The sequence below is a fragment of the Danio aesculapii genome, chromosome 5 (assembly GCF_903798145.1).
Source record: "Danio aesculapii chromosome 5, fDanAes4.1, whole genome shotgun sequence".
Classification (NCBI taxonomy): Eukaryota; Metazoa; Chordata; class Actinopteri; order Cypriniformes; family Danionidae; genus Danio; species Danio aesculapii.
In genome coordinates, this window is record NC_079439.1 from 45,659,870 (window position 1) to 45,683,970 (window position 24,101).

The following is a 24,101-nucleotide window of genomic DNA, read 5'->3' on the forward strand; positions in this document are numbered from 1 at the left end:
ATGTAACTATATATGTTTTCTAAGGCTGTGCAATTAATTGAAAATTCAATTTCGATTTTGGCTTGTAACGATTATGAAAAAGCATTAATCGAGATAAACGAATTTTGCATCTTATACCGCCCCCTTTCCAGTTGTACACATTTGTTGCTCTGCAAAGCTCAGTTTCACATGAGAATGGCTAAAACCATGTACTGTAATGTAACTTTTGCAGCACGGGATGTGCATCATTCATTGATGTACGTTCGAATCATTCATGTTTTTAAAGTCATGAAAGAGATCGCATGCTGTTGTGTGTGTGCGCACTCAGCCTCAGAGATGAGCAGAGCACACACATCTAAAGTCATCTTAATGTGAGCGCTGTAATAGTCAAATTTGTGCCAAAACGTGGTGTTTAGTGATTATTCACATTAACCCTTATTTGTGTATTCTCAACTCGTGTAATAGCGTGTTCAGAATCAAAAGACTTGTGAAAGAGAAACCATAAATGAGATCCGGGCTGCTCTTAAAGTGACAGTGCGCAATATTCCTGCTTCCTACTGTTTTTATCATTAATCAAACAACCAAAGTAGAAAATCCCTGACTCCTCTTGACTGAAGGACTTTTGGAGCTATCATTAAACTTTTTTCTGACAGTGAAAATGCTTAAAGCACAGTTTGTTTCATATATTTTTATTCTATTGTATTTATTTCCCTTTCCTTATTGACAGGGAGGAAAATAACTGTATATATACAGTTGAAGTCATTATTAGCCCTCCTGAATTATTAGCGACCCTTTTCCCCCAATTTCTGTTTAATGGACGGAAGATTTTCTTCAACCCATTTCTAAACATAATAGTTTTAATAACTCATTTCTAATAACTGATTTCTTTTATCTTTGCTATGATGACAGTACAGAATATTTTACTAGATATTTTTCAAGATACTAGCATTCAGATTGAAGTGTGATTCAAAAGCTTAATTGGGGTAATTAGGCAAGTCGTTGTATAACAGTAGTTTCTTTTGCAGACAATCAAAATATATATTGCTTAAGGGGGCTAATAATATTGACCTTTAAAAAGTTTTAAAATATTTAAACCTGCTTTTATTCTAGCCAAAATAAAACAAATAAGCCTTTCTAAGCCCTTTTTTCCAGAAGAAAAAATAATATAGGAAATACTGTGGAAAAATTCCTCTGTTCCTCTCCTCTATTAAACATCATTTGGGTCGACGCCAGTGGTGTAGCGGTTAGTGTGTCGACACATGCACTCCGGTGCTCCCGGCGACCCGAGTTCGATTCCGCCTCGCGGTCCTATGCCGATCCTTCCCCTCTCTCTGCTCCCCATGCTTTCCTGTCAATACTCTCTACTGTTTTATCAAATAAAGGTGAAAATCCCCCCCAAAAAATAGTTATAAAAAAAAAAAAAAAACATCATTTGGGAAATATTTATAAAAAATAAATAAAAAAATTCACAGGAGGGCGAATAATTTTGACTTCAACTCATAATCGTTTTGAATAATCGTGATTACAATTATGACCAAAATAATCGTGATTATGATTTTTCCCATAATCGAGCAGCCCTAATGTTTTCCTCAGCTTCCCTCAACACTTAATGTTCCCATGTAACTCTGCGCATGGCTATATTCTTCGGTGTCTTGTTTACATCTTCCGCCGGCTTCTTTCTGAGTGCTTCATTCCTCCTGTAGTTCCTCTCAGCTGGTCAGGATTGAGTGCAACCTTTTACGCCTCTTTGCATTTCTCTCTCCATCTCCATCTCTGTGTTTGTGGATGAAGAGGAGAACGCATTTAGATGATTGTCTCTGACACCTGTGCAAAATGGACATCAAAGCGCTTTTCATCCGCTCTGCGTTCTACATTCATGACACACGCAGGGCCCACGACACATCCTGAGCTTTCAGCCACCTGTGAATTAACTGCTCACGCATGCAGACGGTCACATCAAACATGCCCGGTATGTTTAAGCAGTTATTTCCACCTCCTTCTCTACCCCTTCACAGACGCAAAAGCAATACACAAGAGGTCACCCACGCATGTTCGCTCTCTGTCTGGAGGATCTGTCCGTTTCCTCTCTCTCGTCCTCCCACTCAATCCCTCCATCCTCCTCTGTGCTGCCGAATGCAGATGATTCTCATTCATTCCTCCATCTCTCCCCGTTTTCCTGTCTTTTCTCGCATCTTGCTGTCAGTCTTTGTGTTGGAGTGACAGCAAATGAATGAATGAATGGAGTTTGATCGATTCTGCGCTTTAGTGTGTCCTTAAACTCTCGACTCGGAGAAAGCCATGTCAGAGCCACATGTTGTGCCGCCTTAAGCAAAACAACAGAAATAGAGCAGACATGAATCGCTTCAGTTCCCGGTACCTTTGAGCTTTCATTCTGCCATGTGAAGCACTGTGTCAGATGAAAGAAAACATTCCAATATCCACAGCTGAGAGAGGAAACCTCAAATGACTCGCAGTCGTCGTGTTTTCAGGCAGAGACACAGATTTTCTTTTAAACATTTACTTTTTGCCACAAACTATTAAATAAATAGAGCATTTGTTGTGCATTGACTGGCGTAAGACTTTAAAATACTCTTCAAGCTTACAATTGGTAAGTTCTTTTAACATATGTGGACTTTTATTATATAAAGATGCATTGAATTGATAACAAATGTCTTGTTATCAATTCAATGGATTTATAATGTAAAAAAAAAGATTTGTAATAAATTATTTTTGTTTCTTAACTGATCCTGCAAAATATTGTTTGGTTAGTCACAAAAACATTTAGCAGCACAACTGTTTGAAAAACTTTCTTGAACAAAACCAATCAGCACAATGTAATAATTTGACATGTGACCCCGATTAGCTATTGAAAATGTAGCTTTCCTTTCTTTTCTTTTCTTTTTTTGCTTTGTTTTTCTTTTCTTTTCTTTTCTTTTCTTTTCTTTTTTTCTTTCTTTGCGTTGCTTTGCTTTTCTTTTCTTTTCTTTTATTTAATTTTATTTATTTTATTAGTTTTTTCTTTATTCTTTTCTTTTTTCTTTTCTTTTCTTTTTTTCTTTGCTTTGCTTATCTTTTATTTTATTTTATTTTATTTATTTTTTTCTTTTTTTTCTTTTCTTTTCTTTCTTTTCATTTCTTTGCTTTTCTTTTCTTTTCTTTTTTCCTTTTCTTTTCTTTTCTTTTCTCTTTTATTTTTTCTTTGCCTTTTTGCTGTTCTTTGCTTTGCTTTTCTTTTACTTTCTTTTTTTATTTATATTTTTTTGCTTTGCTTAGCTTTGCTTTTCTTTTACTTTCTTTTCTTTGCTTTTCTTATTTTATTTGCTTTTCTTTTCTTTTTTCTTATCTTTTTTCTTAGATTTTTTTCTTTTTTCTTTTCTTTTTTCTTAGATTTTTTTTTTTTGCTTTTCTTCTTTCTTTCTTTTCTTTTTTTTTTCTTTTCTTTGCTTTGCTTTGTTTATTTACACTGTAAATATAAACACCATAAATACAAAACATACATAAATAATGAGCAAAGATACATAAAACATTTATGGTTTCCATGTGATTAATTGTGTTGGTGTGAAGTTGTGAAGTTTTATATGTACACTCAAAAAATGACATTTGCTGTTTGTTTAAGCTATTTATTTAAGTTGTCACAAAAAACTCAAGAATTGTGTTGTTTCAGCTCAATTTAAATAAGTAGTTTACATTTTTTAGTGAGTGTATGTAAACAGGTACATATGCAAATAAATATATCAGGGCAACATAATATTCTAAAAATTTGATGTCATGTTTTTTTTCTCTGCAATATTCAATCATTCATTAATTCGTGCATTAATTTTCTATTCGGCTTGGTCCCTTTATTAATCTGGGGTTGCCACAGTGGAATGAACCGCCAACTTATCCAGCATATGTTTTACTCAGCAGATGCCCTTCCAGCTGCAACCCATCACTGGGAAACACCCATACACTCTCATTTACACACATACACTATGGACAATTTAGCTTACCTAATTCACCTGTACCGCATGTCTTTGGACTGTGGGGAAAACCGGAGCACCTGGAGGTAACCCACACGAACACGGGGAGAACATCGAACTCCACACAGAAATGCCAACTGACCCAGCCGAGGCTCGAACCAGCGACCTTCTTGCTGTGAGGCGACAGTGCTACCCACTGCGTCACTGCGCTGCCTTCTCTGCAATATATAATATAATATAATATATTGAAATATAAATTCACTAGATGACTTAACACTTTTTGTTTAAAAGACTTTAGATTGATTGGGATGAGTTTATAGGGCAGTGAAATATAGATATATCTTTATGTAATTTACAGTCATAACCACAATGGAGCTAATACTAAAGTGAAATAAACAGTGATTTATGGTTTTCTGGTGAGGGTCTAATAGTATTCAGTTAAAAAAATGGGGTGTATGCACACAGACTTAATTTCAGTCCTCCAACCCCAGGGCTTCCAGTGAATTGTCATCCCCATACAAAATAGCCACGTTTAAGATCTGATTTCTTTAAAAAACAGCGATCTTCACTGCCTGCCTGAGATACTATATAAAGTGGGTGTCAGACCAAACAAGAAGCACTGCATTAAATTCTATTTTTCTGTGCCATGTCTTTAAAATATGGAAGAAATTTACCACAGTATTTTCAATGGAGTTTCTGCGCTAGCCTGCAACTAATGACGGCGCCTGCGTTTAAACGGTCTTTCGTCTCTTTTCACACTTTAACAACCAAATGAGTGCATACAGTAAGTCTATTTAACTGATTATATTTGAATTACATTACAACATCGATGCTGACAAAGGAACAGTATAAAAAAATGTAAATAGTCATTTAAACCTTACACCTGAAGTTCATCATTGGCTGAAAAACACTAGCTGTCCATACACTGTAGCCCATTGAATAATCAAATGTAAATTAGCAATGCATAATCTTCATCATATAAATTTTAATATAATCAATCTTTATTACATTTCTTTATGCTCTATTAAAATGCTTTGAACTCTCTTAAAATGCTTACATAGGTACAGGCCTTAAAAATTCCTGTCGAGAAGCCACTTTTACTTTATTATGCTCAAATTCTGCAAATTCTCCACAAAACTCATGTGTTTTGACCTGTGGTTCCTGGTCATATATAATCCCAACTCAACATTGCATATGTTGCGATGTGACTAATGCGGACACACATTGCAATATCGATGCTCAAATGATATATTGTGCAGCCCTACAAATATATTATCCTCCCTCAGTTGTAAATTAATGTAGACTCCTATTATGACTGATTTGCTTAGACATCTTAAAATAAACATCACACAATGAAAGAAAATGATCATTCAGCCCAGCGTTATTGTTATGAATGTTTCATTGTTGTGTCTGCAGCTATCAGTTGTGAGTTCACTTTTCAGTGCTTATTCCTGGAACAGAGCTGTCCTGTGTGGTTTTTCATGTGCTGCGCCCTGCCAGCGCATCATATCCTGTGGTGCTGTTCTCTTCTGTTAGTGTGTCACACGCTACCAGCTCAGCATCTTCTCTGCCTTCTGCCTAACAACAGAGACTCACACACACATGAACACACACACTCACACACACTGGACAACCGTGTATTGATGAGCTGCTTCCATCTGGACCTCGTGCACATCAACCTTCAGAAAGGTCAGAACAGGGGGACACGCTGGTCACAATGTTCACACGTCTGAAAAGTTGACAAGGGAAACTTCATGAATTTCTTATATGACAGTTATGCTTGTAGGAAGAAAACAATCACTTCAATAATTTAATAGCTGTAATTGTTTCTCCTTGACAGAAGTTGGATTGAGGACTTTAGATGAAGTATCTTCTGTTTAATATGGAGGTTAGAGTCAGTAGTTACAGTATGTACACACTACATCCATTTTCCTTTAACCGCCAACTATTCCAGCATATGTTTTACACAGCGGATACCCTTTTAGCCGCAACCCAGTATTGGAAAACACCTATACACACTCTCATTCACACACACACACACATTCTCTACGAACAATTTAGTTCATCCAATTCACTTATAGCGCATGGTTTTGGACTGTGGGGGAAACCGGAGCACCTGGAGGGAGATGGGGAGAACATGCCAACTCAACACAGTAATGCCAACTGGCCCTGCCGGGGCTCGATCTAGCGACCTTCTTGTTGTGAGACGACAATGCTAACCACTCAGCCACCATGTCGCCCATAAACATTTATTCATTCATTCATTTTCTTTTTGCCTTAGTCCCTTTATTAATCAGGAGTCGCCACAGCGGAATGAACCGCCAACTTATCCAGCATATGTTTTACGCTGCGGATGCCCTTCCAGCTGCTACCCATCACTGGGAAACCCATACACACTCATTCGCACACATACATACACTACAATTTAGCCTACCCAATTCACCTGTACCACATGTCTTTGGACTGTGGGGGAAACCGGAGCACCCGGAGGAAACCCACGCAAGCGCAGGGAGAACATGCAAACTCCAAATAGAAACGCCAACTGACCCAGCCGAGGCTCAAACTAGCGACCTTCTCGCTGTGAGGTAACAGCACTACCTACTGCGCCACTGCGTTGCCCTCACCCATAAACACTACAGCTAAATTCAATAGTGAGTCCACTTTTTAGTGCTTAATCCAGATCTGTATCCACACTGTTAAGTCCTTTATAGGAATGACACAATTGCATTCAACAGCCAAATTAACTCTTAAAAGGCAGGTGTTGGTGACTGTGTTTACAACAATTCTACAGTGTATTTGTACAGACCCAAACTGGACAAATATTTCTTAAAAGGATATTTTATTTCTCTCAAAAACATACACATTTTTAGCATCAGTTACCTTCCAGCTTTTTCAAACCTTGAGTTTGAGTTTCTTTCTTTTGTTGAACATTATTGTATTGAATATTAAAAAATTGAAATGTTGCATGAAACATTTTCATATAAAGCAATGTTTCCATCAAATGAGTCAAATAGAACAAAGTCATCACTTGCTGATAAACAGGTGTATTGTATTTAAAAGAAAAATGGCATTTGCTGCTGTATTAGAATCCACCGTGGGCCTTTTTCTTATAACATAAATAAAATTACTTGTGCTTTTTAAAAATGAAGAAAAACGCAATGAACATGTTGTGGCTTTTGCATATGTGAGACTGCTCTTTGAAAGCACAGCCACTCTAAACAGTTATAGAAAGTAATAATACTGAACCACTTTGATGACGGACTGGCTAAAGCATGTGACCAAAGCAACATTTCAGATATAGGCATCAGTCCACTGGTTTGACTATTAATACTGCCTCATCATTTTTATTTTTGTTACCCCATGATCTGGAAAAACAAAATCACTTGACATTTTTTATGTGCATGCTGGATTTTTTTTACTTAATCTATGCACATTTTTTTCTTATGGGATTAAAATTTATCCTACTCATTGTGCATAAAAATTAGGTGGATAGAAACATGGCTACTGTCCTCCGTAGTATTTTCTTTTTGTTTCCAGGATTCTCCAAAATATCTTAGTAAGAACTAATATTTCATAGATTATCAAAATAATATGTAAATATATAATAGAAAACAACTCAAAACTCATTTAGGTTTGAAAGCAATTGAGGGTGCGCAAATGGTCTATGGTGATTCATATAGTGATGACTACAGCTACTTTAAGTGTAAACAAAAAAAGTCATGTGTACTATCATCAAGGCATATACAATAATATAATGTTATAGACAATGTTTTGGAGGAAAGCAGAGCTTTTCTCAAAGAGCTGGTAGAAGTGATTTGCACATAACTCACCAATCATTTACATATAACTCACCAATGAGTTAATTGGAAATTGTTTGATGCTGTACTAAAGAAATGCAGTAGATAAGTTATCTACATGTCAAGCAGGGTGAGTAAATAAAAAGCTACTTTTCAATTTTTGTGTTTTCAGAGTTGACCTTTTACTCATCCTAACCTGTTCCAAACCCCTTTGAGATTCTTTTTTAGTTGAACAAAAAAGATGTTTTGAAGAATGTTGGAAAGCTGAAGCCATTGACCTCCATAGTACTAGTGCCGTTAAATGATTAACCTTGACTAATTGCACTCAAAATAAGAGTTTGAATAATAATTTTGGGTGTACTGTATGTATGTATTATATAATTATATTAGAATATTTTTTTCTTCTGGAGAGTCTTATTTGTTTTGTTTCAGTTAGAATAAAAGCAGTTTTTAAATTATAACACAATAGTTAATGTAATATAATAATATTATTAGCCCCATTAAGCAATTTTTTTGACTGTCTACAAAACAAACCATCGTTATACAATGATTTGCCTAATTACCTTAACTTCTCTTATTAACCTTAAGCCTTTAAATGTCACTGTAAGCTGTATAGAAGGGTCTTGAAAATATCTAGTCAAATATTATTTACTGCCATAACGGCAAAGATAAAATAAATCAGTTATTAGAAATGAGTTATTGAAACTATTATGTTTAGAAATGTGTTGAATAAATCTTCTCTCCGTTAAACAGAAATTGGGGAAAAAAACATACAGTACAGGGGGGGCTAATAATTCAGGAGGGCTAAAATTCTGACTTCAACTGTACATGTAAAAAAATGTTTGTTGTCAGTGCCAATAGCTTAGTGCTTAAGTGCGCTGACATACTGCACTATGGTGCTCACGGCGACCCGAGTTTGATTCCCAGCTCAAGGTCCTTTGCCGACCTTTCCTCTCTCTACTCCCAACTATTTCCTGTCAATTATCTGCACTCTTCTGTCCATTAAAGGTTAAAACCTCCTAATTTAAACCCCTCTATATTTATACATAACATGTGTATATATAACGAAATTATATAAAACATTTTCAAAGTATAATATTAATTCTTTTACTCACATTATCACAATCGTATTATATGTATTTTTTACAGTACTGTATTCACACTGTATCTGATGTCTCATTTCTGTCTATTTTTATTCCGGCAAAGAAATGTTAGAAGAACATCTAAGAAACACTTGATACTTCGCAGAAACATCACTAAGAGCTCCATCTGAGCTATAAAAAGAGCAATGTCAGATTCTTCCCGCTGGTTCTGTGACATGGAAAAACATCTCTAAATCTTTCTAAATCTACCCCTCTATCTCACCCCATTGCCAGAAAATAGCTTCAGTGATTCATTTCTCTTTAATTGTGTGTGTTTGTACTCATGGCAGCCCACTATTTATCGCCCACAATGTGCTGCTCAGCCACACCTGAATTAGTGTGTGTGTGCGTGCCAGTGTGTGGTCTGAGTTTGTGTGTTTAGAGAGGAAAAAAACAGCAAACAATAAACAAATGACAGGCCAGTTGCCGTGGAAACGGGCAGAGCATGCTTGCAGATTCAGTAGAATAAGATGCAGAGAAGGATGAAGGGAGAGACACGACCTGCAGACAAAGTCTTTTTTTGTGTTGGGGAACAGAGCAAGGAAGAGAGCAAAAATCAGCTGATTAAACAGTGTTTGCAAACATGGCTTGAGGAAATATGCAAGGGATAGTTCAACCATTTATGCATGAACTCTTTCAAAGAAATCACAATGCAAATGAAGTATTGATGAATTTTCTGTTGTACTGTGTGATGTAAATTTGAGTTTAGTGGGTTAATTAAAAAAAACAGAGACTCTTCCATGCATTAAATTGTATTTGAGACATGAACATGAGGTCATATTTACCATTGGTCGGCAAATTTTTTCATGTAAAAACCCAATTATTCTACATTAATTATACAAAATAAAGAGTTCATCATGCATTTTAAAACTGGTTATGCACATTTACTTTACTAATAAGAAAGCTTTTCGATTTGATAGTGTCTTTTGAATAAGCTTTTTATGAATTTCAGTATTACTCACAGTGGGTGTTCTGCATGCAAAAAAGGAGGCAGATTAATGCCAGGTTTCAGTGGTAGATTTAAAGAGCCCCTATTATCCATTTAAAAAGGTAATATTTTGGTTTTGGGGGTCTCTAACAACAGTCTGATATGCATGCAAGGTCAAAAAACATTTTCATTTTCTTATAATCTGCATTTATTTTTACCTAATTATTCCAACGACTCTCATATGATTTGTTCAGCGATTCATTTGTTCCCAAACCCTTCCTTTGTGCACTGATTGGTCCGATGACCCAGTCTATTGTGATTGGTCGACTGCGTACAGCGTGAGACAAAGAGAAATGCCCACCACGGCTTATCAACATTGTTGAAGTAGTCAGTGTAGGGTATATGTGTGAACCCAATGCAGGAGTGCATTAAAGCAATGCAGTTAAACACCAGCATATTACTCTTAATATTATCCTTAACCATAAGTGAAAACAACGACACACATTCAGTATTAATCCACTCAGTGGCAAAAGCTGAACTATTTTGAAACCTGACCGCCGCACATGTGTAGGAACAGCTGATGGCGGCCATAAAAACACAAATAGGCAGAGGATCGCGAGCTCACAAACGCAATTAAACCAGTAAAGAAAGCGGCACATGTTGCGTTTTCAACGTGGCTTTAGATGCGATATGTGAAAATAAAGGGTTAAACCAGATACAGTACAAGCTGTGTGAAGATATTACAAGTAATACAACACAATTAAATACATATTTTGCAAGCTACAGAAAACAAGGAGGCAGCCATTTTAATCACACTTACACTCTTGTGAAATGGAAGAAGAAACTGATCCATGAACTGTGTACTGATAAAGTTCTTGACAAGCTTTGACAAAATCCCATACATCAATGGTCTTTTTTGATTCTTCCTTTTGCAAACGGCTGACGAATCCCCCGTTGCAGCGTATATTATTGCATTAATCACCAGAACGTTCACTCATTAATGTTTACTCATCTTCAGTCATGATTGATCCCACACACATCTGCGCTCCACTAGCGTTTGAAGGGAAAGACGCGTTCTCGTTTTGCGGGATCCAGCACTTCATATTTGGAACTGTTTCATGTCGAAGTCGATACGAACAGGCAAAAGATTCGGATGAACGATGATTTATTTAAATGACTCTGAGTCAAATCTTTTATTAAAAAAATCTATATTTTTAAACAAGGTGCACTTTTAGATTTAACCCTCAGCTGGATGTTTTCATTCACTTAGAGCTGTGTTGCACACTGAATGGAAGGTAATTTTCAAAAACCCATAATAGGGGCTCTTTAAGTGGAAGATGAGTGTTTTTACATGATAAATCGTTCACAGCAGGATTTTAAGCATGTATTTTATAGACAGAAAGGGTGAGCTGTCGTTTTTATTTAAATTGAATTGAAGAAGATCAGAAAGAAACAATGGAAGAATAAGGAAAAAGAAAGGGAAGCTGAGGACAATAGTAGAGTATAGAGAAGGATGGGAGGGTGAGGGAGGCTGGTGGGTCTCTCACAGGCTGGCATAAACTGCTTCCTCTCTCATCCTTCATCGTTTATGTGTGTGGGGTCTGGTTTGCTTAGATTGCAGGAATCAAATGTCCCCACAAGGATGGTAAAACCTTACATTACCTACATTGTGGGAACCACAACATAATAGTTTAATAATCATATTTAATATGGTTTTAATGAAAACCTAAACACCCAAAAATATGTTTGTAAGGGTTTGGTTTAGAGTTATAAAACAGAATCAGTATGAACTTACTCTTAGATTATGAAATAGTTCTCCATTCTGTGATAAAACAGTTATTTGAGGAACTAATAGATTAACTAAAACAGGGTATTCTACAACATCACCATGAAAACCCCTTTTTATTGTTGTCTCTGGCACCTTTGTTTTTAAGAGAGCAGGTAAAAATGATGTAAGTCAAAGGAAGAGGCAGATGGGAGCTGTGTTTTAAGTGAGTAGGTTTTGGTCCGTGTCACTGCAGTAGTAGGGGGAATGCTTTAACTCCGGAAATGAGCAGAGGAGAGTGTATAACGGTGCTGTTGAGACAAAAATGAAATTGACTGTGAGCTATTAATAGAGCCTTTATCAGTCGAAATGAGGAGAGAGGAAGAGAAAAGAGGAGATGTGGGAGGCCTACAGCACAACCAGAAACAAATTTATCATTCTGATCTCATACAGAATCTTTCCACTGAGAAATAATTCCTTTTCCCCTCAATTTCCGATACCATCTTTCATTCCCTGAACTTTCTCTCTCCCGTCTCCTATAGCTCCAATTATAAAGATGCCTCCTCTGCAACGGTTGGGAAGGTTCGGGATCTGGCATCCTTTCGGCGTCATTTCCGAATGGGATTTATGACGATGCCGGCGTCCCAGGACCTGTCGCCTCACTCTTGTGCGGCCGCCATGGCCCCACGCTCTCAGTCCTGCCATGCTGTGGGCACCGGTGAAGGAGAGGAGCTGGAGAATGGATACTATCCAGACTCAGACCCCCAAAACCAGTCTAATCCATCCCGCTGCCCCCCAGCCAAGCCTAAACGACACCCCAATACTCGTTTGAGCTCCACACCCCAGCAGGAACATTCCTCCCGCGGGGTCCATGCACCCCCTGACACTCCGCCACCTCCACCTCCCAATCACCCACCTAAACACCCTGAGAAGCGGAATGGTGAGTTTCATTTTTGTTAAAAGTAGTAATATATCAAATATGTCTGATTTTCTCAGCTCTCATAAGCTGTTGTAGGGATCTGTCTGTCTCACATGAAACATCATATGGTCGTTTTTGTTTATTCTTATGTTTAGGATTAAATTATGGATAAAAAAAGGTGTGAAATTATAGAACATTCTCAAGCTGATTTTAAAACAATGTCAGGATAGTAATACATTTAAAAAGTTGTATTGAAATATTTCATTAAAGTAATATATTGATTAATAGAGTTGTATATAAAGGAATAGAGTTATAAAAAGGAAATGTACAAATGATGAATTGAGCATACGCATAATATGTAAAAGATGCAAAAAGGATGAAATATATCTCATGTAAAAAGAAGAATTTAGTACAAGAAGTAATAAGTTGAAGTAATAAACGAATGATGTGGAATGATGGGGTGGGGAAAATAATACGTCTATGCTTCATCCCACTCCATTTCGATCATGGTGAAATGTATTTTGTTTAACGAAATGGTTTAAGTGTATGATTTTTGTTCCAAATAAAATAAATCCCATAAAAAATATAAAGAAGAATAGAATTTTTAACAAAATGTTGTTACACAAAGATTCTTAACTATCATGTTACTTATTGCTAGGCCTATATTAGGCCTATATACTTATTGCTAGGCCTGCAGATTTCCGCAGATTTTTAGCCCATTATTGGGTCTATTTATTTTCTTGTGTGAACGTGTGTAAATTTATATGTATTCAGTTTTTAAATTATTTCAGTAATAATATTGACTAGCATGAAAGTGTTTGTTTGATTTATTTACAGTACAGTTCGTAAAGTAATATTTTCTGTCCTTTAGTAGATATATGATAGACTTGCTTTGTTAACCAAATAAGTGGATCGAGATGGATTTGCATTGTAAACATTAAATAAACATTAAAAATTATTATTTTTTAATTTCATATATTAAGTTTTTAGTTAAGATACTCCCAAAATGATTCCGCATAAATCTGTAGATTTTTTACAAAATTCTCAGCAGAAATAGCAAAAAATGTTCGCAGATTCTGTCTGACCCTACTTATTGCTAAACGAGAAAGCTAAATTATTTTATTATTTTAAAAGAAATATTGTACTGGCAGACTTAATCTAGTGCTTAACCATAACTGTAGATATTATACTATACTAAATCATAACATAATCTTCAACCATCCATTGCTTCTTGACAGCATATTTGTGAGTCATTCAGATGAATTTTTAACTGAACTGTTAAGGAATTAATTTGAATCAAATATTACTTTAATTACTCTCTATTCTGAAATTGTAATTTGTTCCTTTATTCTGCAAGACAATTGAAATACATAATGAATCCTATTTCCTCGCTCAAGAAATAACTTTATTCATTAGATAAAAATCTGTGAAAGCAGCTTTGCCTTTGTGTTTCTGTACCAGTTTTTGATTAATTGTGAGAAAAGAATAGGTGAAAGGGTTACATGTAATGGCTTTGTGATGTTCCTTTAATTGCACAGAACAATTTGTACCTCACTTTATTTAGACAGTTAGAAATCTGAATCAATTATGCTTTAATATTTGCACAGATTTTATAAATACACTAAATAATTACCTTAGCATGGTTAAAGCAATACACAGTATGTTGCAAACATATTTAATTTATTTATAGCATCTCATATTTATAGTATGTATATATATATATATATATATATATATATATATATATATATATATATATATATATAGTATATCCATATTTATTCTGTATTTAAATATAAAGCACATGCCGACAGCAGTGTGCAGTTGAAAAATGCCCATATGAATAAAGGGAACTGATCTTTTTTTGTTGTTAAAATGTTATAATGTATAAATACAGACAGTAATATACAGGCCAGTGTTATGTTTGCTAACCGTCACTCTATTAATAAGACCTTTTTAGAGAGAACTGCCATGTCCAATGAAAAATAATATAAACTGGGTTTGAGCTTTTATTTTGAAAAGTGGAATTGAGATACATGATATCAATAAACTGATTTCAAGCAGGGTGAAATTAATTCCTTTTAATTTGATTATAGTTTATTTTAATTTAACCATATAGGGTTAACACACCTCAGTTGTGGTGTTTGTGAAATTACTCTTCTCTTTTGTTTCATCAATCTGTTTATTCTATTCTCTGTTAAACAGCAATGAAGAAATCTGATTCAGGGGATATGTCAGGACGTAAGGTTCCTCCCTTGAAGCCCAAAAGGAGTCCAAGCACACAGCTCTCCTTTGATCCACCACCTCCTCGGGTCCCACCACCGACCACACCTCTTCCCTTCCAGAGCTCTGAACACTCCCCACGGGGTGAAGGAAATGATGACGAGCCAGTTTACATTGAAATGGTGGGCCAGGTCTTCACCCGAGAAACTCACAGTGCCCCGACTCCTCACCCGCTCACACCCTCTGCCACCACTCCGGACTCTGATTCAGACCAGGGAGAGGCTATTTACGAAGAGATGAAGTACCCGCTACCAGACGACACTGCTCGAGAAGCCCATCGCCGCTTACCCCTCAAACACGAGCGTGTCAAGTCCTCTAAAGCGTATCACTCCTCCATCATCTCGTCCTCTTCATCCTCCACCTCTTCCTCGCTCCCGCGCCCCTCCTCCTCCTCTCCAGCCTGCTCCTCCTCAAAGCCTAAAGCGACAGTCTCCATCTCTCACTCCTCTCCTCTGCCTTCATCCTGCTCCTCTGCGTCCTCCACACCAGTACCTCAAGCCCTGTCCTCTTCCCCACACCCTCCTCGTGCTCCCACACCATTCCTGCTCCCAGGATCCAAGTCTGAACATGAGCCCAGTTCAAGTAAAATCCCGGCACCCTTCCCCAACCTGCTCCAGCACAAGCCTCCGCTTCTGGCTTTCCCCCAGCCCGCTGCTGCCTCAAGTGGGGTCGGTGCTCAACACAAGTCCAGCTCTGCTAAAATCAGTGTTCAGTCGGCCTCCAGCCTGCCATCATCTACCAGCACCTCCTCCAACATGAGCTCAACCAGCACCTCAAAAGAGTCCTCTGGAGTCGACAAGGAGCGAGAGAAGGAGAGGAGGGATGGACAGCTGGGGCCGGCACCGGGACTTAGAGCCCGCAGTCATTCCACTCCCCTTCCTCCATCCTCAAAGTCCACTTCTCCGTATTCCCACCACCATCATCACCATCACCCTCACCACAGGCCTTCCCATTATCACCATTATCGCAAGCCAGAGAAAGAGTCATCATCAACAGGCAAGGGGTCAGGGTCCTCCACACAAACACAGCCTAAAGAGGGCAAGTCTGTCAGCTTCCTGCTCAAATCTGAGAAATCGGAGAGAGAAAGGGACAGAGAAAAGGATCGGGATCGGGATCGGGACCGTGATCGAGATCGAGATCGAGATCGAGACCTGAGCACGCCATCATCCAGTCATTCTGAGACCCCCTCATCAAATTCATACACGCACACTTCTCAAACTGGCACAAGCACTACGCCAACCCCGAGTCAACCGTCATCATCCACGGCAGCCACGCCACCCTGCTCTTCTTCTTCCTCCTCTCAGCGGCCGCCATCTCGCTCTCACATGCAGCGCTCACACACTCCGCATTTATCTCATGGCCTTCCTGCTTACAAACCTCCACCCTCGGACAGCCCCCTGCTCTGGACATACCCTTCGGTTGGCTTCCGCCGGCCGCCCGCCTATGATAGCTTGCGTGGATGCTCTCAGTTGCCATCTTTGCATGCAGATCATTGTAAAACTGGATCCGCAGCTCATGCGTTGCAGGCCAAGGCCGGATTCCTTCCATGGGATAGTGCAGCTGCCTTAGGGCTCACCGAAGAACAGGCTTACTGGCCCATGCACCGAAAATTATCATTCAGTCATGGGAGCCGAGATACAGAGAGTGAGTAATGGTTGGAGGGGAGGGTGGAATAATTATTGGGGGGGGGGGGGGGGTTCTTTTACTGTGGTATTATTGTACGTTTAATTGTGTTTTTCTCTGAAATGCTTTGTAGAAGAGGATGGAAGTGTGTGGAACGGTAGCGCAGACGGTCTGTTGAGAAGAGAGAGGGATGACCTAGGAGCCATGCGGAGTAGTGGACATTCTGGAATACCTGTGCGGGCAACAGGGAGGCACAGTGAGAGTTTGGCTGGGGCAGATGGACCACCAGGGTTGAGAGGACTGATTCGAGCGGGACTGCCCTTACCCTGCCAAACCTTCCCAGCATGCCGCAATGGAGGTGAGATCCAACTGAAATGAAATTAGCACAGGCTTTCTGCAATGACCTCGGTAGTTTTAACTCTGGATAAAGATCAAGCATGTTTAAGTTAGAGATAAAACATTTGTATACTTACAGCTCATAAACAATCAAATAGGTCAATGGTGATTGTGCTGAAAATGGAGGCCAGTGTGTTCTGGGATCTGTGTGGACTGAAGTTTTAAAAACTGCATTTCATAAAAGAAAAATCAGAAATATATATTTATTAAAATCTCGATTAATTCAATTCACCTTTATTTGTATAGCGCTTTTACAATGAAGATTGTCATTGCAGCTTCACATAGAAGATCATAGTAAATTGAAACAGTGTCAGTCCAGTTTTCAGAGTTTAAGTTCAGTTCAGTTTAGCTCAGTTCAGTGTGGTTTAATAATCACTACTGAGAGTCCAAACACTGAAGAGCAAATCCATCGATGCGCAGCTCTACAGATCCCGAACCATGCAAGCCAGTGGCGACAGCGACGAGGAAAAACTTCACCAATTGGCGAAAGTGAAGAATTAAAAAACCTCGAGAGAAGCCAGGCTCAGCTATTCATGACCATTTCTTTTATGGCCAAACGTCTTGTGCAGAGCAGCAGTCTAGGCGCTGGAGAAGCTGGATGTCAGCTAGGTTGTCTGTCCCCGTAGCATCACAGGAATCAGTCTCATGACCACCACAGCAGCTGCTCAGGATGCGGCCTGGTCCAGGATTATGGAAACCTTGGGATCATCTTGTCGCTGGTCTTGGATCGAATCAGTGGTGCTGCATAGTCTCGGATGGCCTCGGGATGAGGATCCCCAGGTGGAAATAGAGAATAAAGAGAATAATTAGTGAAGCTGCTGTTCATAGTGTATATAAACGAGATGCAAAAGCCTGTGTGGAGCACATTCATGCATCACACGACTAAGTGATGCACTGAGTGTATGTTTAACTAAAACGATAGGGCTTTAATCTAGGTTTGAACTCCGAGAGTGTGTCTGAGCCTCAGACATTATCAGGAAGGCTATTTCAGAGTTTAGGAGCCATAAATGAGAAGACCCGACCTCCTTTACTCGACTTTGCTGTACGAGGTACTACCAGAAGCCCTGAGTTTTGAGATCTTAAAGAGTGAGTTGGATTGTAGTGAGACAGAAGGTTGATTAGATAAACAGGAGCTATTTAAAGTTTTGTAAGTAAGAAGCAATATTTTAAATTCAATACGAAACTTAACAGGCAGCCAGTGTAAGGAGGATAAAATTGGGGTGATATGAACATATTTAATATTTAATCTCACTGTAATATTGGAATTAATCTAGATTCTGCTGAAGGCATTCAGAATATATGTGCTACTCTAATAATGACTAAAAGTAAGTCTTTGAGAACGGGTTTCTCAAGCCAGGTGGCGCATTAGACCAGGGGCTCATCTCCTGTTTCCAAAATGCATCACAAACTGCTTGAGAAACTGTTCTACTATGATAATTGATGATGACAATAAATGATGTTCAATACGATGTACTTGTTTTTACTGTTTACTTAGTTAAACATAATTTTTGAACTGTAGGCCTACATAAGCTCGAAACAGCAATTTTTGATCATCTTAATCCGACTAAAGTCATAACTGAACTAAACAGAAATGGATTTAAGACATGAGGAGTATGCATATATTATTGAAGTAAACACCACAATCAAACTATTACCATCATGTAGGACTTTTCGCCATATTTTCCGACAAGATCCACACACATAGCTGTCAGTAAAGGACCACACACACTGCAAAATGCAGAAGTTTTTCTTATTTCCAATTGGCGTGAGTTATTAAATTCCATAACACTCTCACCAGTCCTTACTCTGCTGAACTGCAGTTAAAGTCACCCAAAATTACAGGAAACTCTTACATGAAAGCACTTCACATAAACACCTTAATTATATTATTGTCTATTAAAGCAAATAACTAAACTACAGATGTTCATGTAAGTGTAGTCAGTAGTGTCTTCAAAGTAAGTAAAATATCCAGAAGGGCATCCTGCTGATTTGATTCAGAAGGGCACTTTTTTGTCAGACGGCTCACCGGTTTTACTTTCATTCACCGTCATTCATTTTAAAAAGCACCTGGTCCATTTTATTTGTATATGTTTTACTCGAACGCATATACTCTACAGGTGCCTGATAGTTGATGTTGAGCTAACATTAATCAGATTCACTCTAGTGAACTGCATCCATGTTAGCATGTCACGTTTGATGTGGTAATTACACAGTAAGAGTACACACAGGTTCAAAGACTCGTTCTTGCCACCTACAGTGCAGTTCAGCCAGGTATACATCCGTGCTAAAATATCAAGGTGAAAGTCATCATAGCTTGCGTAGAATAGACCCAGCTCCCAACCCAACTTTGTGAATAGATTAACGGCAATTAGATTAATCGCCCGATTAGAGTCTTGCGTTAACGCAACACGTTAATGTAGATAACGGCCCACCACTTTTATATATATATATATATATATATATATATATATATATATATATATATATATATATATATATATATATATATATATAGTAGGCATGAGGCGATTAACGATTTCAAGGTTTACTACGGTTTTGAAAAGTCAAGGTTTTAGTCAAAGTTTTAAAACCACTACAATGATCTCTTATGGTTTTTAATGTGTTGTGAAGAAATCTGTGGTTTTTAAACTAATGAAGACAGCAGAAGTCAATGATTTATTTGAATTATTCATCACTGTGATATTTTTATTTTTTAAATAGTTCAGTTAATATATATATATATATATATATATATATATATATATATATATATATATATATATATATATATATATATATATATATATATATATATATATGTATATAAATAATATATATATATATATATATATATATATATATATATATATATATATATATATATATATATATATATATATGCCATATACCATAGAACTATTTGCTGTGATACTGTAGAAAATTGGCCAAACCTTTGAACCTTATTGTATTGCAGTGCACATCATACATTTAAATAACATACCACCTACAGTCCAACTTAACCGAGCAATATATGCACTACGTTGAGCAATGCATATTTAAATCAAGTCAGTACCATTTTTACAATGCAAACACACCTGCGTTCAATGCAAATGAGGCTCATCATAGAATGCAGCGTATTCACAGACGTCAGCGCTCTTTGCCTGCTGCAATTAATGTTGCGCTATAAGTGGAAAGTAGGGTGGAAAGCAGACTGAAAGCAGAGTTTCATGACAACAAGGCAGCAATAATTCTTCAAATTATCATCAAATTAAGGTGATTGGTGTTATAAACAAGCATATACCCAGACAGCGTTTTTAAGAATGATAGCTGGACTTGAGTAATGGCGTGATGCTATACATATAGATATATTGCATATCCATCCTCAAATACTGAAGGAACTGCACCATGTAAATTCCAATATTGTTATTTCTTAAGAAATGGTTTATGTAGGGATTGAATTATTTGACTGATAATACGTTTACATGTAAAGATTACATTTTTTGAGTTTTCTCTATGCAAAACGATAACCTGGCTCTCTGCTTGTGGCCTTTTATAGAGTTGGGTCGCCTTGGCAGGTCATCCTCCACATCAGGAGTGAGACAAGTAGGGGGTGACGTTCACAGACAGAGCAGCCTGCCGGCCAGAGAAGCACTCAACCAGGTAACACACGCCAGCACTATTAAAACTGTCACAAACTCCACATAAACACACACTCGCAGAGTTATTACGCACCTAATGGTATTGTTTCCTCTGCCTTGCTTAAACACACTCATCCACATAAATGTACACTCACATTAGTATTTGAGCTTGCAAAATTGCTTTGAACCAGATGCCCTTTCTTATGCCCGCACACCAGAGAAGGCACTTTGAAGAATGTTCTTAATTATTTTGTTCATACAATTAAAGTCAAGGACATGAATAGCCCCAAATGGGTTTTATGAATAAAAGTGTAGTAAATTCATGGTATATTACACACTTTTTAGAGTTTTTCCACTTATAAACAATGTGTGCTAGCAAAATAAACATTTTAAATTTGGTTTTTACTCTGACCTTAAATGCAGTGATTATATATAATAGAACACGAGGAAACATTTCTATCACTGTTATAATCTCACTAGGAAATCTCAATATAATCTCAATATAATCTATATAATCTCACTTGTGACCAATCATACACTGCTAAGCATGCATATAAACAATCTTGATGGTTCCGTAACAGTAGGTGTTATGCTCTGATTTGAATACTTCTGTGGTCTTTTGTTTTAACGAGATTTACGTAAGAATGAGCAAAGAATTGATGCCTGCAATATGTCAATAACATGCACATGCAACTCTACTCTTATTATTCAACTATGCCTAAGTATATACAGATTTTTATTCTATGGCTCTATAAATAATGTATACTACATTTAAAACAATAACTACATCATTAATTAATAACTACATACACAAGGGAAGCACTGGCACCACAAAAAGAAACATGTGAACACACTATTGTTGAAAGAAGCACTTATGACCGCTACGGATCAAATGTATATTAAAAGATCTATGTGTATATATATATATATATATATATATATATATATATATATATATATATATATATATATATATATATATACATACATACATACATACATACATACATACATACATACATACAGTTAAAGTCAGAATTGTTTTAAATATTTCCCAAATGATGTTTAACAGTGCAAGGAAATTTTCACAGTATGTCTGATAATGTTTTTTTTTCTGGAGAAAGTCTTACTAGCTTTATTTCAGCTAGAATAAAAGCAGCTTTTACATTTTTTTATGAATCATTTTAAGGTCAAAATTACTAGCCCTTTTAAGCTAATTTGTTTTTCATAGTTTACAGAACAAGCCATTGTTATACAATAACTTGCGTCATTACCCTAACCTGCCTAGTTAACCTAATTAACCTAGTTAAGCCTTTAAATGTCACTTTAAGCTGTATAGAAGTGTCTTCAAAAATATCTAGTAAAGTGTTATTTACTGTCATATTGGCAAAGATAAAAGAAATCCTTTATGACTTTCTGATATATATATATATATATATATATATATATATATATATATATATATATATATATATATATATATATATATATATATATATATATATATACACACACCAAACACCTTTTATAGTATATTCTGTGCATACTTCCTCACTTTCCTTCAGCTTAATTATTGATGTATAAGGGGTCTCCACATTGGAATAAACCGCCTGTTACTCTGTCATATGTTTTTGTGGCGGATGCCCTTTGAGCCACAACTCAGCACTGAAAGCACTGGGAACTCTCAATGGTTGGACAATTTCACACTCTCCCATAGTCTGACTATAATGATTGCTTATTAAATGTATAAATTATGATATTTACAAAAACTTTGTAGTAGTGTTGTTGTGCAGTAGTCTGTTTGTAAAAAGAATCTGAAGAATCTTTATAGATAGCACAGAAATGAGGTTCAGCTATTAAAATCTTCCCTGGCAAAAAGGATGCATGTTCAGATTTGGTTTCAGGTCACTATGTGAATGACTGCTCTTCATGTTTCCTGTGTTCTTAAATGACCTGTTATGATTGAGAAGCCATGTCAGTTCATCCAGGAAAATAAACAAATCATTCCAACTGATTCGCAAACCAGTTTTGAGCATTGGAATGATAATTTCAACAGAATCAACTTAAAAGTGTGACTTGTTAATCAATGCATTGATCATTCTCCAAGAAATAGTCAGTGCACTATTCTTGACTTCAAATCCAACACTGAAACATTTTCCAGTGTAATGAAGTACAATTACAGTATATCAGTGCAAATGTACTCGCCTCACAGCAAGAAGGTCGCTAGTGCGAGTCCTGGCTGAGTCAGTTGGCATTTCTGTGTGGAGTCTGCATGTTCTCCCAGTGTTGGCATGGGTTTAATCCTGGTCCTCTGGCTTCCCCCACAGTCTAAAGACTTGCACTATACTGTAGGTGAATTAGGTAAGCTAAATTGATCGTAGTGTATGTGTGTAAATGTGACTGTATGGGTGTTTCCCAGTACTGGGACTCGGCTGAAAGGGCATCCACTGTGTAAAACATATGCTAGATAAGTTGGTGGTTCATTCCACTGTGGCGACTCCTGATGAATAAAGGGACAAAGCTGAAGGAAAATTAACGAATGAATGAATGTTGTTGCGAAATTTGCTGAAGCAAAGGTAACAGAGTTTCTACTACCTCCCTCTGAACTTGATGTGCTTCACTTCTCTCGCTGCTCATACATTACCCAAGGTAAATAATTAGCCTAGACCTGTGTATTTATACTCTGACCTGTCACACTGTACATTCCTAAACATGTATATTTAGGTTCTAATGTATGTCTTTTTACTACTACTTGTACACATTTTTTTCACCATTTTACATTTTCTCCTCAAACACTAAGGATCGTTTTGTGCTGTATACATACAGTATATATCTGTAACTGTCCAAAACATGTGAATAGAGGGCCTGTGAATGTCTGATGGTTGCTGGTGAAGGATCTGCGGCTATTTGTCATTGTAATGTGGGGTTAAAAGTGCAAAAACTGTGCTTGCTCTTCTCCAGTGCAGCATTTTATTAACCTGGGTAAAAGTCTGTGCACTTTTCAGTTTAAAACTCAGCACACAATCTAAGTTACATTAACAGTGGGGTTTCAGATGAAATGGGTGAAATGGGGTGGTGAAATGGGGTGGTTCTTCCTTTTTTGTTTAAAAAAGTGGAAAGTGTTTTATTTTTGCAGTTATTCACCTCATTTTCAATTTAAATACTGAATTTAGGTGACATTTAAAGCACTATTTTTAGCTGAATTAGCTTGTCGGATGGTCATCATAACCACACTTTTTGATGTACCAAAATATATTAAATATTCCTTAAATATTTAGAATAAAAAAATGATAAAATATTTATTTTTAAAATACAAATTTATTTCATTAGAAAAAAAGTTTACAATTAAAAACTGTAGCCTATTGTAATTTATTAAGCAAATAACAAACCGGCCAGTATTCTTCAGTATAACTTTCCTCTGTCAGAATTTGTCCATTTGAATAATAATAAATAAATAAATAAATAAAAATAATAATAATAATGATAATTTAGAGCACAGGTGTCAAATCCAGTTCCTGGAGGGCCGCAGCTCTGCACAGTTTAGCTTTAAGCCTAATTTAATGCACGTGATCAAGCTAATTGAGTCCTTCAGGTTTGTTTGAAACCTACAGATAAGTGTGTTGAAGCAGGGTTGGAACTAAACTGTGCAGAGCTGCGGCCCTCCAGGAACTG

At 37.0% G+C, this 24,101-nt stretch overlaps 1 protein-coding gene across 1 annotated transcript in view; it reads left to right on the forward strand.

Moving 5' to 3' along the window:
- Positions 1–24,101, forward strand: part of LOC130229486 (neuronal tyrosine-phosphorylated phosphoinositide-3-kinase adapter 1) — a 68,330-nt gene that overhangs the window by 38,343 nt on the left and 5,886 nt on the right. Inside the window, exons 3-6 of the mRNA XM_056458312.1 lie at positions 12,113–12,510; positions 14,695–16,416; positions 16,529–16,753; positions 20,348–20,451. Coding sequence (XP_056314287.1) covers positions 12,113–12,510; positions 14,695–16,416; positions 16,529–16,753; positions 20,348–20,451 — 2,449 coding nt within the window. The remainder of the gene's footprint in view (positions 1–12,112; positions 12,511–14,694; positions 16,417–16,528; positions 16,754–20,347; positions 20,452–24,101) is intronic.